The sequence below is a fragment of the Channa argus genome, chromosome 21, assembly GCF_033026475.1.
Source record: "Channa argus isolate prfri chromosome 21, Channa argus male v1.0, whole genome shotgun sequence".
Lineage (NCBI taxonomy): Eukaryota > Metazoa > Chordata > Actinopteri > Anabantiformes > Channidae > Channa > Channa argus.
The window spans coordinates 8,175,050-8,192,439 of record NC_090217.1 but is presented as its reverse complement, the minus strand read 5'-3'; the positions used below and the strand labels follow the sequence as shown (position 1 = coordinate 8,192,439).

At 39.2% G+C, this 17,390-nt stretch overlaps 3 protein-coding genes across 4 annotated transcripts in view; 2 read left to right on the top strand and 1 right to left on the bottom strand.

The window, feature by feature from the left end:
* Positions 1 to 623: 623 nt before the first annotated feature.
* On the top strand, positions 624 to 8,153 carry LOC137106746 (protein mono-ADP-ribosyltransferase PARP11-like). Its single transcript, XM_067490495.1, has 7 exons — positions 624 to 1,204; positions 2,037 to 2,157; positions 2,512 to 2,587; positions 2,901 to 2,973; positions 6,165 to 6,292; positions 6,495 to 6,646; positions 6,734 to 8,153. Exons 1-7 carry the CDS (start codon positions 1,088 to 1,090, stop codon positions 7,048 to 7,050), a joined length of 984 nt encoding a protein of 327 aa, XP_067346596.1. The 5' UTR covers positions 624 to 1,087; the 3' UTR covers positions 7,051 to 8,153.
* A 79-nt stretch (positions 8,154 to 8,232) lies between these two features.
* Positions 8,233 to 11,683, top strand: LOC137106747 (protein mono-ADP-ribosyltransferase PARP11). Its single transcript, XM_067490496.1, has 7 exons — positions 8,233 to 8,473; positions 8,608 to 8,722; positions 8,802 to 8,871; positions 9,010 to 9,073; positions 10,621 to 10,754; positions 10,841 to 10,992; positions 11,075 to 11,683. Exons 1-7 carry the CDS (start codon positions 8,378 to 8,380, stop codon positions 11,359 to 11,361), a joined length of 918 nt encoding a protein of 305 aa, XP_067346597.1. The 5' UTR covers positions 8,233 to 8,377; the 3' UTR covers positions 11,362 to 11,683.
* Positions 11,684 to 14,785: 3,102 nt separating this feature from the next.
* tmtc2a (transmembrane O-mannosyltransferase targeting cadherins 2a) overlaps positions 14,786 to 17,390 on the bottom strand; it is a 51,872-nt gene continuing 49,267 nt past the window's right edge. For both annotated transcript variants that reach the window (XM_067490738.1, XM_067490739.1), the window contains exon 12: positions 14,786 to 16,082. In XM_067490738.1, the coding sequence (XP_067346839.1) occupies positions 15,879 to 16,082 (204 nt within the window). In that variant the 3' untranslated portion in view covers positions 14,786 to 15,878. The remainder of the gene's footprint in view (positions 16,083 to 17,390) is intronic.

The following is a 17,390-nucleotide window of genomic DNA, read 5'->3' as shown; positions in this document are numbered from 1 at the left end:
TAGTACGCAGCCTACGTTGTTCCAGACACTCCAGAATTTAAGCAGACATCTTAACATGTAAAACGTTATTTTTGTTCTGGTCTCTGTGTCATGAATGACAACAACAACAACAATATTAATAATATTATTAATAATAATAATAATAGATTACTGACTGATGAATTCACTCGATAAAGTGTACGTATGAGCTGAACAATTTTGTATTACTTAAACTATTCGAATTTATACTACAGGTTGAATAGTTACGTAAAATGGCGTAAATTATGTCTGACCGTTGTTTAAAAAATAAAATGCAGTAGTGATATAAGAATCACAATGATTTACTTTACACCAGCCGTTTTTGTTGACTGGCATTTGTCCCTGTAACCCAGAAAACCTGTTTGAATTGCAAGTTAAAACATGTGGACGAGTTTAATCGTCTTTCTATGGCCCAGGTGCACTGCTAGGGGCTATCACACTTTTTCTAAGCATAGGCAATGTATACTAGGTGTGTATGTCTGCGCACACAGCCTGTAATATTCAATACTACTGTAATCCTGGTCAAGTTGTGTGCCTGTGTGAACCAACTCAGGGCAGAAGTGACCAATTTCTCATGGGAGGAGTTCGCGCTGACGCATTGACGTACAGTGCGTGGAAAGCCGGAAATAAAAGTAAACAACATGTCGGTGAAGACTCTCTGTCATCCAGGTTTGGTTATCAACGGATAAGAGGAAAAATTTGTAATGTAGTTAGTGATCTATTCTTGCACGAATCTGTGATTTTTTTCTGGTGCTTTATCAATAATACAAGAAAGAATTATACCCCGATAACGGAGGGGGGACTCGGTTAGGGACAAGCTGGCTGGTAAGACACCCGTAGATTTGAGAAGAGTCGGGTGCGGCAGCTAATGATAGCTAGCTCAAAATGCCAATTTCCTTTGGTATTTGAGTTTGTCTACAGGATGATATGCTTTTATTAACATGGCATAAACATGTCCTTAACGTTAGGTTTGTTTGACGAATAAAAAAACCATCTTCTCGCCCTTGTCACTTATTTACTTGGCCACCGGTATTCGCGTGTTTCCACTATATTAATTTCAGATTTAGCAATGTTAGCCATCAGATCCTCCGAGGAGGAGTCCACTGAAGTTGAGGAGATGGACACCTCAGAGCCGAACTGGTGCTGGTTCTACTTGGCTGAATGCGGAGTGTGGCATATGTTTGAGGTAGTTCACATGGTAACTTTACACTATGCTGAACACTTTTTAATACAGTTTTCCCCTCATTGTGCCCCTCTATCGGTGATCGTTTACAAGATTAACGTTACAGGACGGCGTGTCAACTAAACACTTTGACATTTGTTGATTACTACTAATCAATAGCCTACAATATTATTCCAAACCATGTTTCCCGTTGCATTGTCCGTTTCCATCCCTCCCCTAAACTCTCCACACGGTTAAACATTGGTTGAGCTGCAAATGGAAATGATAAGTCCACCAATATAAAATAATCTAAACTATTGTGTGAGTAGATTAGTCTCTTAAGTTATATTCCAAGTATAAATGTCAAGCACTTGATGGTTGCAGGTTGTCAACCCCAAGAATCAATGGTTCTTCACTGTAAAATAATTATTTCTTTGTATGAGAATACAAAACATTTAATGATGACTTATTGTGCTCTAGGATATTGCAATGGGCACTTTTCCACAATTAGGTGGTATTTTACAGAATGTTGTATACTAGGAAAATAAGTAGTTAGTTAATTGATAATGAAAATAATCAGTGTTTGCCAGGCCAAATGTAAGACAAGGACTGCAACTGACAATTATTGATTCATTATATATTTCTTAGATGAAAGTCTAAATAGAGAAAAATGTTTTCTTCATCCTAATTGACACGTGAAATTACTCGTCTGACAGACATATCAAAGCAGCAGTAATTAAGAAATGTGTGCGTGAGAGAATACTGTTACTTACATTTCTGTCCACTAACTAAACGATTAATGAATGGTCATTTTAATTTTCAATAGACTCAATTACTTTTTCTTGATTTTAATCAGATTGATCCCAGTGCAGCCTGCTCTGTGACCAGCGCTCAGATTGAGCAGTGCTACAGCAGAAATCAGCGAGGAGTCATGGAATTCTACACGGCCAAGTATACGTACAGGCTGGACTTTTCAGGTATGATAGTGAAAGACCAGCTTGAAGTTTAACATGACCCACGTAATCGGACAGGGAAAACTAAGTGATCTAACAATTCTGGTTAAAATAAATTACAAAATGTAAATTTAGAATTTGTTTAATTCTGTTTGTTAGCCAGGTTTGCAAGTGTACAAAGAATGTGTCTTGAGGTAAGCTTCCCAAATACAACATATTAGATGAGAAACAGGAGAAAAGATTACAATTAAGAATAAAGCAGAGCAAACACTATTGAGCAAAACAGAAAGCAAACATTGTGATCAGCCAAAACCGTTTTAGAAATTGCACATGAATACAGGCCCCTGTAGCCTCAATCTTCATATAATTCTTTAACAGTTATGCGACAGATCAACGTTACGACAGGGAAGCAGCGGCCAATCAAACGTTCCCTCCACTCTGCAACTGGCTTCAGGTAGGAACTAGTGCAACATTCAGATAATCTTTTGTCCTCTGTTCGTCTCTTTGCTAGCAGAGAAGAGATAAAATGTAAATAAAGCAGGATTAGGTTATGAGTAAAAAGACCATACTTTAAATGAAAGGTCAGTTTCAAGGACAAACATACCAGTTCTGCAGAAAGCTGCACTGCTGATGACCCTGAATTTATTTATTTATTTATTTTTACAAAAAGCAAAGAATAGGATGAAGATGATTTCTCAATTAGAAAAGCACTTAATGATAGTGGTGCAGCAACAACTATAACAGCCTCCTTTGACCTATTGTTTCAGGTTTATTTGCGATAATCTTGCTTTGCCTGTTCCTTGTCATTGGGAGAGAATCAACACAGATGAGCCTTATCAGGTGAGTATAGTAACACACGGGTTCACGTCCATTGTTGAAGCTGGGTAGGGTCAGACTTTTATTTGATTTTTATGGCTCATAACGGCAAACAGTGAGGATGAGGATTGAGGATTTAACGAAGTTTAGCTTTTCCAAAAGAAACAATGAGACTAGCTTTGCATTTGCGCTGATTTGATTTCTATATATTTATAAATTTACGCACATACAACCAATCAGTAACAGTTTATTCACATTTAGAATGTGGTCGCTAGAGTTAACCCACTGTCAGTCCATTGTCCAACTTCTACTACCCCATTCCTTCTCTGGCTCTGTTCCGGCATCCTCCTACCTAGCAACACTTGTCAGGAATTTTATCTTCCAGGGATTTTACCCAGTTCTTGCCAAAGAATTCATCCCATGTTTTGTTTCCCATTTAATGTTCTGAAAAGTGCTTGATTCGATGACTTAAGCCAGGTCATACTGTCCCGTCTTCTTCCTGTCTTCTCCAACACACACACATACCTTACTCAATCAAGTACACAGTTTACAAAAGTAAAGCAAAGAGCAGTGCTCTATAGTCCATAAGTAATACAAGTTACATATTATATATCACATTATAGATTATTTATAATTAACATATTATCTCATATGTTTTAGTCTTGAATGTAATCTCTGACCAATACAGTCCCTCCTCTCGTAGTCTTGTAGACTGTGGAACACATCAAAGCAAACAAACAACCATAAACATAAACATGTTTACATGAATCAAATAGTGAATATAATTTTTGCAATATTTAAAATTGAAATTATAATCAGTCTCTCATTACAGATTAAGAATCCCTGAATTAAACTTATCAATAACAAAGTATTTCCTTATAGCAAAAACTGAAATTCTGATTTAAGTTCTTCAGACAACTCTCTTGCCGTACATCCATCTCCAAACGTTTGTAGTTACTCACAGTTTTCAAACTCGCTTCAATATAAATGGGTCATTTTCTTTACATGACAGTTATATTCACATCATTTCCTTTTATATTTCACTTCACTGCAAGTTCAGGAAAAAAACCCCGTTAAAGGGAAAGTTCCTGAACGTACCCAGACAGGAAACACAGAAATCAAAAAAAGAAGATGCTGATTGCAGGAAAAAACACCTCCATGGACTCCGTGTGAACGACCACCTCCCATGGCTTGCAGTGAACCTGATTGCAAAACAAAAATATAAATCATAAAAATTCGGCACATAATGTAATAAACCATAGACAATCTTGGTCTTGCTGTATTTAATCTGTATAATCTGATTTATTTATATGTAATTTGTGTGTCACATGAATAAGTGATGTCAGAGTCCGTTGTCCCTCGACCAGCTCACTCTGCTTCACTCTGACGCCTCAGTCTCAGACTCTTCATCATGTCCTTCTGTTCTCCTAAAAACTAGAGCCTCACCAGTGTAAAGTCGTCCTGAATTCCATGTGATTAGCTAATTGAATTAAGATACATTCTTAGGTCATACAACAGAAATGGTTTCTCATAGTCTGGGAGAGTCAGAGCTAGTCAGTCTTAAAATATTTGAGAGTGCTATAAGGTGGGCACGCAGGGAGTGATTCCTCTGGGAAATTAGCTCTTATAAAGTCCCTCCATACCTTTAGCTATGTTCATAAAAATGTCATCCAAGTAAACAAATCCACCTTTGCCTCATCTTTTGTCACAGTCGCTTGGCGGTGCAGCATCGTATTCCAGTTTACACAAATCATCTCGTCCAAGGAAATTCACAGGCATTTAATCCAATGTTATTACTGGTAATTAAACAGGTTTTTTATTTCTCATCCAAGGATGAGAAAAGGGAAAGGGGATTAGCCCCAGAATGTCTCTCACAGTTGGTGTACATACCATTATTTCATGTCAGCATTGGTTCTTCACCCTGGCTTGAAAATAGTGTCACCTGTACCTCTGTTGTTCACTCACGAGATCCAGCACAACATGATTTACTGTCTCTTTTTCCCAGGAGAAGTGTGGTCCACCCGCTCAGGTTGTTGTGATGTCAGATACTTCAGCACGGACTTAAGGAGTTTGGCTTGGCTATTCATTGTTCACATCCCACCTCAGGTTTTTTGAATTTGTCAGGGGTTGACACCAAGCCAGGGTCAGCAGACCCGAGCAGTCCACCTTTAGGATACGTTGCTCCATGTTCTCTCCTCCACCGTCTGCTCTAAACTTTTTTCCTTCATCCTCCTGCTCGTGCATCTCACTGCACTCTTGTTCATATTCATATGTCTCAAAAAAACCACAATCTGATCAGGTATGTCACTTATACCCGTGGGTCTTCAACCTGGAAGCTTTAATGTCTTTAAATAGATTTTGGGTAAATCCAACATTTCATCAATTCCCATCAATTCCAACCTGCATAGGTCAGTGATTCGACTCTAATTATGTGAGCATTTATTTATAGCCCATAATTTTGCTCAGCTCAAGCCTTCATCTGCCACCTTATGCACTTTAGAATCCAATAGGCTGCACCAATTATACAGTTATTATAAAAACAAGACAATCACATCCAGTTAATTATTTATAGCATTGTTAGTAACATCAGTGTTAGTGAGTGGCAGTGTTAGCCGCAGACACCACATAGCTCATCTGTTTCCTCCACACAAATACTTGCAGGATGGCCAAATTGACTATTTCGGATAAGTTGGTCTTACCGACTTCGTGCAGCAACGTCCCCGAGCCCAGATCATTTCAATTTCTATAAAAAGCTAAAAACCCCACCTTTTCAGTGGCCACAGTGAAATCTGTCTGAGCCTAGAACAGCTCCAAAATGTCAAGACTTCAAATGTGGCTCCTAGAGTTAACCCACAGACAAATCAATTCAGTCCAATTGAGCAATAATTAATTATTACAGTGTAATTATTAGAGTTGATGATAGACAGGCAGAATACAGAGTCAACTTTCCTCAGCAGAAAAATGCATGTGTGTGTGTAAGAAGCAAGAAAGACAGACGCTGGCCTGAATCACCCTGTGTGTCCTCCGTGTGCCGAGGACAGCAGCTTCTACACTTTCAAGTTAATTTCTAATATGTGATTTTTGTTTCAATAGTTACCATTCAAAATATGTTTTGTTTTTTGTAGTTTAGAAGTCTAATGCCAAATTTGAGGAAATCAGAAATAGACTGAAATGAGTATGACATTTTTTATCCATCTGCGATTGTGCTTTTGCAGCTAATCCAGCTTGGCAGAGACACATACGAATTTAAAGAAGTTGCAAGACTCTATGAAAGGACTATGGACCATCCAATCAAATCCATCCAAAGGATTCAGAACCTGGACTTATGGGAGTTCTTCTGCAGGTAGATCATGGCTTTATTGTTGTGTGACTAAAGAGTTCTTTGTGGTTTACAGTTGATTTAGCTTTGATGAGTTTGTCTCTGTCCATGAAAGTCCGCCATGCGGTAGTTTTGAGCACATCCCCTTTTGCCCCTTGTACCTTCAAGATACACTCATCTAGTGACAAAGTGATGATCAGTGCTCTGTGTTGTGTCGTCTTCTAAGGAAGAAAACACAGTTGCGAAAAGTCAAGCGCACATTGGATATTGAAGAGCGAATGCTGTTTCATGGCACAGGACACAGCAACATACAAGCTATATGTACATTTAACTTCGACTGGAGGCTGACAGGAAGCCACGGCGATGTCTACGGCAAAGGTAGATCCCTCTGGGTTGTGGCGCAACATCACAAAACCATTTACTACGCTGCTCTTGTTGGTTTTTAAAAATGTCTCTCTCTTTCAGGGAGCTACTTTGCCCGGGATGCCAAATACTCCAGTAAATTCTGTCACACCACAGGGAAGCACAACACAACCTTGCAGAGACACGGACTTGCCCCACCAATATTTGCCAGTGAACCACACTACAAGACAATGTTCCTGGCCAGAGTGCTCGTTGGTGAATACACAGTCGGTCATCCCATGTACTGCAGACCCCCCTCCAAGGATGCCAGCTTCACTAACTTTTATGATAGCTGTGTGGATGATATGGCCAACCCGAAGATTTATGTCATTTTTGACAGCAATCAGATTTACCCAGAGTATCTGATTGAGTTCTACTGATGCCTAACAGGAAGATGATCTCAAACATGGAAATATTTAAGATACAGAATCAGATGACAGGATGAAATTGGAAGAAGATGCGGTTTAAGGGACATGTGCTTTTCCTTTCAGTCCGACCCAGTGCTTCAATGGAGCATGGATTATCCAAAGTGCCTTTAGGGAACTATGGAAGTCAAGAAGACAATAGAGACTTTGTGTACAGTTTGTATTCTGTACTGAATATTCTAAAACAGGACCATGTGGTTGGATTATTTCTGTCACGTCCGAGGATCATGATTGACTTTTGTGGCCATTTTGTATCAAACACAGAAGGTGTGCTTGCTCGGTCAGTACTTGGTGTAGCCTGTAGAATATGGGTGATGTCCTGCCATCAGCCACAACCCTTTGTTCATTCACAATGCCACGCTTGAGCTTACTTATAAGTCAAGTTGACATAATTCCAAATGACAAAACCAAAAACCACCACACCACTCATTTCGCACCTCGTTCAATAGCATCCACATCTGTGTGTACTTAGGACAATAAGTTATGTGGGCGTGGAATATTTATGTTTTTATTCATGAAAACGCTTCTACCTCTGAGTTTTTTTTTAACCATGCGTCAACCATGCAGTTCCCCCCTTTCAATGAAAGGTTTTTATGATTGTGTCACAATGACATAAAGTTGTGATGTCGCGTTCTCTCGTCATTCTTGAGCAATACGTTTCTGTTCCTTTGCTCCAAACCTCTTACTGCAGTCACTGACAGGCGAGGCCGAATGAATGAAGTTCATTCCCAACCAGAATCAGTTTTAGAATCACATCTGCGTGTGACATCTCTACCTTGCTAAATTTATCAAAAAATGAATGTAACCAGCACATGTATAGTACTGTAATGAAGATGAACCACGCAAACTGTTGTTGCTTTGCTGTGTGAAGTTGTTAAATGCATAGTGTGATTTTGTATTACTGTAAGTTTGGCACAAGGTGGTGCAACTGTACAAGACTGGACCTGGACCTAAGTGCAGACAAATGCAGACTGTTACAGCTGTATGACTGGGATGTGTGATATGTGTGTGTCTGTAATTTGCACATTTCAAAAAGAATAAACTTTTCATTACACACATCATCTTGTAGATCTTTCAGGGGAGAATCATAATGACAAGTTTTTTTTATTTTGACAGCTGTCATGTGCCCTCATCCTCCTAAGCCGGCCTACTTCAGAGGCGTGACTCTAAATGACTGCACAGCCTATGACAACTTAAACAGCCATTAGAGCAAATCAAAGAGACAAGAGTCACTCTTATTTATTAAACTGCTGGTAAATTTTCGATTCTCTCTTTCAGAACAATGTGGAGTAATGAAGATGAGGAATTAATGGACACGTCGGACACCCCGTGGTGGTGGTATTACCTAGCAGACTGTGGACATTGGCACAAATTTGAGGTAAAGTGTTTCAAATATTTTTTAAATGGCAAAAAGTAAAGCAGTACAGCTGAGCTTCTGTTACCTTGTCTCCCCCCCCACCCCCCCACCCCCCCCCCCCACCCCCCCACCCCCACCCCCCCACACCCCCGCAGGATGACCCCGACAACCCCTTTACGAGTGATTATATTGACAAGTACTATCGGAAAAACTCCAAAGCAGTTTTAAGTACATCTTCATCAAACGGTCACAGCAAAATTGATTTCTCAGGTATTTGAGTGTTTTTCTTTTTCACTGGAAGTTCTTGCTTATCTGTAAATGACTTTGCTGATGGGATTTACCTGTTCAGCAATGTTACAGACTGACCTCATACCAAGAAGGCAAAGAAGAATCCGAAGGGGCTTCAACATTGAGAGAAGGTAAAATGAGGTTTAAATTGTGCAAATACAATGAATCATTCGCACTTACAGCAGTGGGTCGTTTTTCAGTATGATTTCTAGCAAAATGAAAGTGAAAGTGTAATGAAAATAGAAACTCTTTACTCCTTCCTCCTGCAGTTGTTCCTGCTTCACTTCTGCTCCGGTCTACTGGGAACATATTGATGCTAAGTGTCCATATCAGGTGGGTATGACAGATAAAACATTTGTGAAGTGTTTCAGGAGCTTGTCACACACAACAATTTAGCCACGTTATATTTAGACAGTCTTGTATTTTGTTTGCATTGATAACATAGTTCTTTGTTTTTTAGCGATGCAATGCAAATTCTTCCCCACCATTTTTCCTGCTTGCAGTTCTTCTTTGAAGCCCTTTTCTCTTCTCTCTGCATCTAGAATCACCAGAGTTAGTGCCCAATCACTAAATGGTTGACATTTACATTATTTCAGATTCCTACATATTATGTGCCTTCATTTCTCTCATCTCCAAGGTAGCGTAGTAAAAATAATACTAACAGCAAAATGTAACTGTTGGCAGCAAACAGGACAAACATGTGTTGTGTAACTGGATATTTATCTTTCGATAGATGTCAGAGATCTTGGAAGACTCTCATGCCTTTTTTAAAAAGATCATTTGGGTTTTACCAACAATCTGGATGTAAAATCATTTGTATATTAAAAACTCTAAGCTACATTATTTAAAAATGCAAAAAAATTTTAAGCTTTGACTCGTATTTCTTATCCACTTAGCCAAATTACCAACAGAAGTGGGTTCTCTCTTTTCAGACAAATCATGTAAAATATAATTGTGTTTTACCTTGTGATGTTTTAAATGAACGTCTCTCCAGTCATTAATAAAGATATTTAATGTCACTTTGAATAATAAACTTCCATATTGTGTAGTTTTTCCACTAACACCATTTAACCATTTAATAAAAATTGTAAAACATCTGTTGCTTAATTTTAACTGCCCAAAGAACTTAGAGCACAGCACTTAGAGCACATCATTCTGACCACAAAACAGAGGAAAACGCAGTGTCACACATAAGAAAAGCATATTTATTTATTTTCTTGTTTTTTTATGATGACACACAGTGTCATTGTACGCGTGCTTGACGTTCTCTGTGGCTCCCGCTGTTCATGTTGCTAACTTTGCTGAGTGGCTTCTTCTGGTTCCTGCATTGTGTGACAGCTTTATCACTCATGACACATGACGATGACAGGGGGCTGTGTGGACTGATAAACAGGTGCCATACAACCTGCAAGGGGCAAGCAGAAATGGTAGCAAAGACGTACTGTGCATGTGCTCAGATTTGAATGCTGGCATGCTTATGACTACCACCAAGAGGGACCACAAAAAGTCCATCCCTGAGCTTGTATGCAAAGTTTTCGAAGAAGCCTACATACTTGCAAATTGTATCTACTACTGTATTACTGTATCTGAGCCTCTGTGGCTTGATGCAGGCAGTGGAAGTGTGGTGGCCGGTGACTCCAACTTCTTGATGAAGGGTTTCAGCCGCTTCATCGGTGTGTGTTTTTTCAAGGATACGGCCCTCACGGCAGAATCTAAACCGACTCGTGCACTGTGTCGAGACACTTTTCTTATCGTTTTGAAATTTTAGCAGCTCGCATGGAAAAAAGAACAGAAAGAACCAATTAACAAGCCCGGCTTTTAATTTCAGTATATTTAGGTTCATAAAAACTACAGATACTGATTATCAATTAATTTTACAGTTGATCCCTCTGAATGAACTCACCCCAGAATATAGGACTGTGGTGGGCTATGTGAAGGATGAAGGGTTGTTGGACAGACCTTTTGTATCAATCAGAAGGATACAGAACTTGGACCTTTGGGAATTGTACTGTAGGTAAGACTGTCTTCATTAGTTCTCTGCCTTCCCTTCATTTTCTGTTTCCTTTGTTACCAAAATGTGTCCTTTTCTATGTGTCAAAGGAAGAAGAAACAGCTAATGAGGATTAAAGGAGTCCAAGAAATTCAAGAGAGAAGACTTTTTCATGGGACTGATATCACAAATGTTGATACTATCTGCAAGTACAACTTTGATGTACGGCTTGCTGGACAACATGGGCACATATTTGGCAAAGGTGACTGAAATTATGATTATTATAAAGAGGGTACTGTATATGTCAAAACATTCATTCAGCTCATGTGTCTGTTTTTATTTAGGAGTGTATTTTGCAAGACATGCATCAGCTGCGGACAAATACAGCAAGAGCAGCACAAACAGTGGGGACACACTGGGAGGTGTACTCTTAAAAGGGACTAAAGTCATATTTCTGGCGCGCGTGATGATTGGAAAACCAGTCGTTGGACAAAGCCGTTTCCAAAAACCGGATCATGGAAGTTCTGAAAACTCTCACGACAGTTGTGTGGATGATATCAACCATCCAAATATTTTTATTATTTTTGATTCAAATCAAATATATCCAGAGTATTTGATTGAGTACAGGTAACGTCAAGAAAGCATCTGGATTATGTAGATTATCGTCACATCTATGTCGGTCTTTTCAGCTTGTACAGCATCTTTTTTTTCTAGAAAAACTGTACTACATAAGAAGCTGGGGCCCACGTTAGAGTATACACAGGTTTAGATGTTTAAAAAAAATAGGAAGTAGTCCTGTAGATTTTACTGGTTTAGTTAATATAAAATGCCTCATTGCAGTTTGACTTTTGTCTTAAAAAAGATAATGTTTACAACAATTAATTTAGGACCACGTTTTGCAGATTTATTTTTTTATCTTGAAACTGAATAAATACGGTTCCAAACAGAACCAAATCAGAGTCTGTGTTTTTTTATATCATTTGTGTCATTACTGGAGATTTAAAGCCTTTAACGCCATTGAACTGCTGATTGCAGACTTTCAAAATGTGGCAGGTTCTTCCATTTTTATATCTGGGTATATATTCCCTTGATATCTGGGGTGTACTTTGCATAAAATATTAAGGTTCATTGTAAAATATATATAAAAAAACCCAACCAACCAACCAACCAAAAAAAAAATTATATATATATATATATATATATATATATATATATATATATATATATATATATAGTAGTAATTAAAATATAAAGAAGAGAACGGAAAATATAAAGAGGAGTTCACTAAAAGGTGAATTCTCACCAAAAAATGAATATCTTCTCTAAATCAGTTCAAGAAAAAGAAGCGTCACTAAAACAAAACCGCCAGCAGAGGTCGTTGTTGTCACAAGCAACATTTAACCGTTTTGCCCTTGGCACCACTCCCAGTGGTGTGATCAACCCCAAAGGCAGGAACAAGAAAAGGTTATCAGATGACTTCCTCACTGGGTGTTAAGGTGCCGTGATCTGGGAAATATAGAGCTTTGTGTTTCTTTTCACTACCGTAGTTCTAATCAGAGATTTTCACTTACAAGGCAACTGGGATTTACATAGTTGTAAAACTGTAGCTGTAGAATCTTAACATCAAGAGTTTTTTAGATATGTGTGATAACTTCATCAACCAAGGATAATGCAATGTTGTGTCTTCTTTGGTACATTAGACAGAAAATCAGAAACATTTCATGGTAAATGGTCACTTATATAGCACTTTTATCCAAAGCGCTTTACAATGTTAATTCCCATTCACCCATTCACACATACACTCACACACCCATGGCACCTGACACCTGACCCACCGGGAGCAACTTGGGGTTCAGTGTCTTGCCCAAGGACACTTGTGGTCCATGGTCAACTATCTTACCAACTGAGCTACAGCCGCCCATCATCATCTGACTGCATGTGTACATGGCTGTTTATTTATGGTTTTTGTGGAGCCAGAGGCAAGAAACTGGGGCTGTGAGTTCCTGCAAGTGAATGAGTGAGCCAAGCTGGGTTTCTTCTTAAATATTTACAGCTTGGTGTGCTCAAAGTCTGGCGCTTGATTGGAAACTCTTTGATGTCAGCTTGATTAGATGATATCAACATAGTGAGTGTCTAATTATTGGGAAAGAGACTGTGCACTTTTTTTTTTTTGAGTTCTTTTTAAATGATTTAGCACTTTCAGCAAACAAAACCTGGAAGTCTCAGTTAAATAGATTAAAACCTGTAGGGTAGTTCAGGAAGACAACTATACTGTGTGCACAATTATTAGGCAAGTGATTATTTTGACCATATCATCATTTTATCCATAATTTCCAAGTCCAAGCTGTATAAACTTGAATGCTTATTGGAGATAATGCACATCAGGTGATGTGTATTTGTGTAATGAGGGAGGGTGTGGCCTAAGGACACCCTATATCAAGGTGTCCGTAACTAGTAGGCAGATTCTTCTCCTCAGGAAAAACGGGCCAAAACGGCATTTCACTGACTCTGAAAAATAAAAATAAAAAACTTGTAAAAAGTCTTTCACATGGATGCAGCACTCATGAAATATCTAAGATATTGGGGCGTGATCACAGAACCATCAAATGTTTTGTAGCAACTAGTCAACAGGGTCGCAAGATACGTGTCGTCTGAGTCAGGCTCCACTTCGACTCAGACGCCAGCAATGTGGCGGTGGGGTACTGGTGTGGGATGGTATCATTAAACATGAGCTAGTTTTCGGGTTGAAAATGGACTCAAACTCTCAGACCTACTGCCAATTTTTAGAAGACCCTTTCTTTAAGCAGTGGTACAGGAAAAAGTCTGTATCTTTCAGGAAGACTTTAATTTTTATACAAGACAACGCTCCATCACATGCATCAAAGTGCTCCACTGATAGTTGCCTCATAATGGTGTACATGTAGATATTCTCTTAAGAACACCAAAACTTCATTTTTACTACTTAAATGTTCACATTTGAGGGTTTAACATTTTGCATTGACCAAGAGCACTGTAGTTGTACAAAAACAAAACTAATCCGCAAAAATACAACTTGCCTAATAATTGTGCACACAGTGTAGATCACCACTCACATTAACTCTTTGAAATAAGTCAAATGTTTTGCTTTCTTTAGAACTTCTTAGCACTGCCTCTGTTCAAATACCTGTTCAGTGTTGCCCACTTGCCCACAAACCATGCCGTCCTCTCACCTTTCAAGCTTTTGAAAGAACTACATTTGCACAGTACATCTCCTGCTCACTTTGTCACATAGCCTTTAACAGCATTAAGCTAAGGACGTTATCTAAGTGTTCAGGGTCACGTTTGTCTGCTTCTCGCTATCAAGCTGCAAAGCTTTGTCCTGTTTTAACAGCATCTTATAGATTTGTGTGTGGGTGGTGTTTTGGGACTGGCTGATTTCTGTTGTTATATTGATGCATCTACTGTAGGTGCATCAATTGCATCAATGTAAACCAATGCAAAGGATGCACATTTACTTCTTATTGGGGCTGAAAGTATTGAGTATGTGTGTGTGTAGTTGTGTAGGAGTGAGGTTTTCTTGTAGGCCAACCCATTGTTGTGTCACATTCTGTTTCCTTATGCAGATGTTTCCTTTAGCCCTGCCTCCATGAAAAGAGGAGCATGTGTCCAAGGAGAAGCTGATCCCTAAAACAGTGTTTGTCCCATTGAGGTTGTGGGAAGCACGATAAAGCCTGAAATTGACTTGTTTAGCAATTTCTAACTCTGAATGGAATTGAAAAGCTTTTTTTATGCTATGTTCAGACATTTAACCAAAAAACCCAAATTGATTTTGGGACAAGGACTTCTGTTCCCTTTTCTGTAGCAACATAACTTCTACTGTGCCATAAAGGAGATTCTATGCCGTATTTGTACTGTTTAGTATGTTTGGGATCTTTGGCCCCTGTAGCCACAGCTTTGATCCCATCAGTCCCATGTCATAAGGTGACTAGATCAATGTCAGCTCTGTACATGAACAGTATAAGCATTCACTGTAGGTTAGCTGGTTGAATTTATGTTGGATGACATAACTCTGCTGCGAGCAAAAATCATGTTTTTATTGTGGAAAAAGGTTCACTTTTCTTTACAAAACACAACAGCTACACATTTCCTATAATTTAACCAAACATCACAATAATAAAAAACATTTAACATATTTTTCAGAAGCTCTCTCTGTGTCACAAATCCACTCTGTGACAGGAATCACAACGATGTCCCTGAGCAGAGAGAAGAAGAAAATACTGTAGAAAGAAGAAACATTTTACTGTAAGTGTGGAGGTTGTTGTGGAATGAGACAGGGAGGCCTAATGCGAGAGTGAAACGGCACGGTGTTGGCATTTTCACATAAAATAAGATGTTAATAAATTAAATTTGATCACATGAAATGAAACATCTTCACCTGACACAACGAACACAGCACACACACGACAACAGTTCTTGCTTGGCACAAGAGGCGCGAAGACTCAGTACAAGCTTTGGCACCGCTGCGGAGATTTCTTGGGGTCACGCATTTTAAACGCACCTGTCGCAAGCAGCCTTCAGTGACTTGGACAACAGAATGTGATTGGCTATGCATTATGTACTCCTGGAGTACTAGAGTAAATACACTCACATGCTTTGATTTGGGAAATCAGTGAAGTTTCCCTTTCAAACAAACAGGCTGTATCATGAAAGACGTAACCTTAATCACCCCTCACTCATCAATGATTATTTAAAAAACCATTTTGGAGAAATTCATTCATTAAGTACCCTGTAACATGTCCCAACTTTGTGTTTTAGTGATATTTCAAACTTTTGGTCTCAAGGTACTTTTTGGACTTTTTTGGACTTGTTGGACGGTGTTTTCTGCACGTGTATCATTCAACCACTGAGTGTCACGTTATAAAAGGTGACACTGGTTTTGGTAGTTTGAGTCATAGTACAGCACTGACGGTGACTGAAAGGCAGAACCTGCCAAACCAAGCTTCAAACTATCTTTCACAAGCATCATAGGCCACAACTCTATAAAGAGATCAACTTTCCAGTCTCATACAGAGACCATTTAGCCTCCAGCCACTTCTCAACCTGCTTCATTCTCTCGATGACTCCATATCTCTATCATAACTTAGGTAGAAATACTGCAACTCTCTCAGTTTAGAGGTTGCTCTTCTGCATCCCGAGGCCATGCTTAGTCCTGAGCCCCTGCCTCTCCATGATGTTCCAAAGCTTGCGCAGGTTGGACTGGGTAATGACATCGTCGGGCTTGAGCTGAAGAGCACGCAGGTAGTTGGCCTCTGCTTCGGGAAGTTTCCCATTCAGGTGGAGGATGGCACCAAGGTTCATCAAAGCAGCTGGGTACTGAAGGCCAAAAGAGTAGAGAAGGAAACCAAAGTTATAGCGATGTGAGGTGTTGAGTTACAAGATTAGTTACAACTGTATCTACCTTGAGTTTAGACAAACTTTTTCAACCTATTACATTTGTCAGAGATGATTATGTACATAAGTGCCAGCGTTTATGGTGGATTAACGCTAAACAATTCAAATATGCATCAATTAATTTCATAATGAATCTAGCACTACAGCTGTTAGAATGAACAAAGACAAATGTGTGTTGTTTGACAGTGCCACTGTGAACAAAGAGCTACAGACTGAGTGTGGGCAAGTGTTAATCTGAGTGTTTTTAAAGTAAAACGAACAAACCGATTAGAGGTGGTGTTTAAGGACTCACATTTAATGAAATATGATCTTTTGAGGTTGCTAAGTGAAACCTTCTGGCAACATCGGTCGTGGAAATCGACAAAATCCAAGTCATAGACACGATGCTGAAAAAGCTATAACTGAAAATAAAATCACACACACCCCAGTGTAGTCCTAAAAGTCATGTGTACCTCCCCCCCCCCACATGGCCTTGCTCCCAGGTATGCATCATCTCCGCTCAACATGTGGTTCGTAACTTGGCAACAAGTTCATGAATATTCTCTTCACAAACACAACCGTTTGTTGCTTCTTTCACATTTACATTTCACTTTTCAAACGGCGTTAGAAGCTGCAGCCTGTAAGATGCTGGAAATTTAATTAAATAATTATTGCAGTGTTGCCATCCCCTTCTCAGTTTGTGTTTTTCCTCACATACTGCAACAAAAATGCTTGTGCATTTTGTACCACTGAGGATCTTGGCAGGCAGCAGACACACGCTAAGCCAGATAAATGAGGTGGCCTTTATCATGATAAACAGTTGTGTGATATTTAGGACTTTTGGGAGGAGAGAAGGTTCCTTCTGAAGTTGAGTTAATCTTGCTGCCATACATTGACAGTAATTCGCAGTAAGGAAAGGATGTGAGTGCTTGACTTCAAAGTAAGTTGGATAAACAGTATTTTTATGATGCACCGTGAGTTACACTGGACCATTATCACATTGGCTTTAAGTGTGAACCCCTAATTACCCATCTGCATAGAAGTTGTCATTGTTATGCTCGTTTCCACAGTGAGTAAACAGCCCGTTCTGTTCTGCTCGATCACACTGATTTACTTTTCGAAAGGAACCGCTGTCCCAGCGGTGTAAATAAAGCATTTCAGCCTCTGTGTGTAAAATGGAAAAATCTCCAACTTTTTTCTCACAGCACACAATCATCACCTCTCAGCTGTAGCATTCGGAGCGAGCACTAA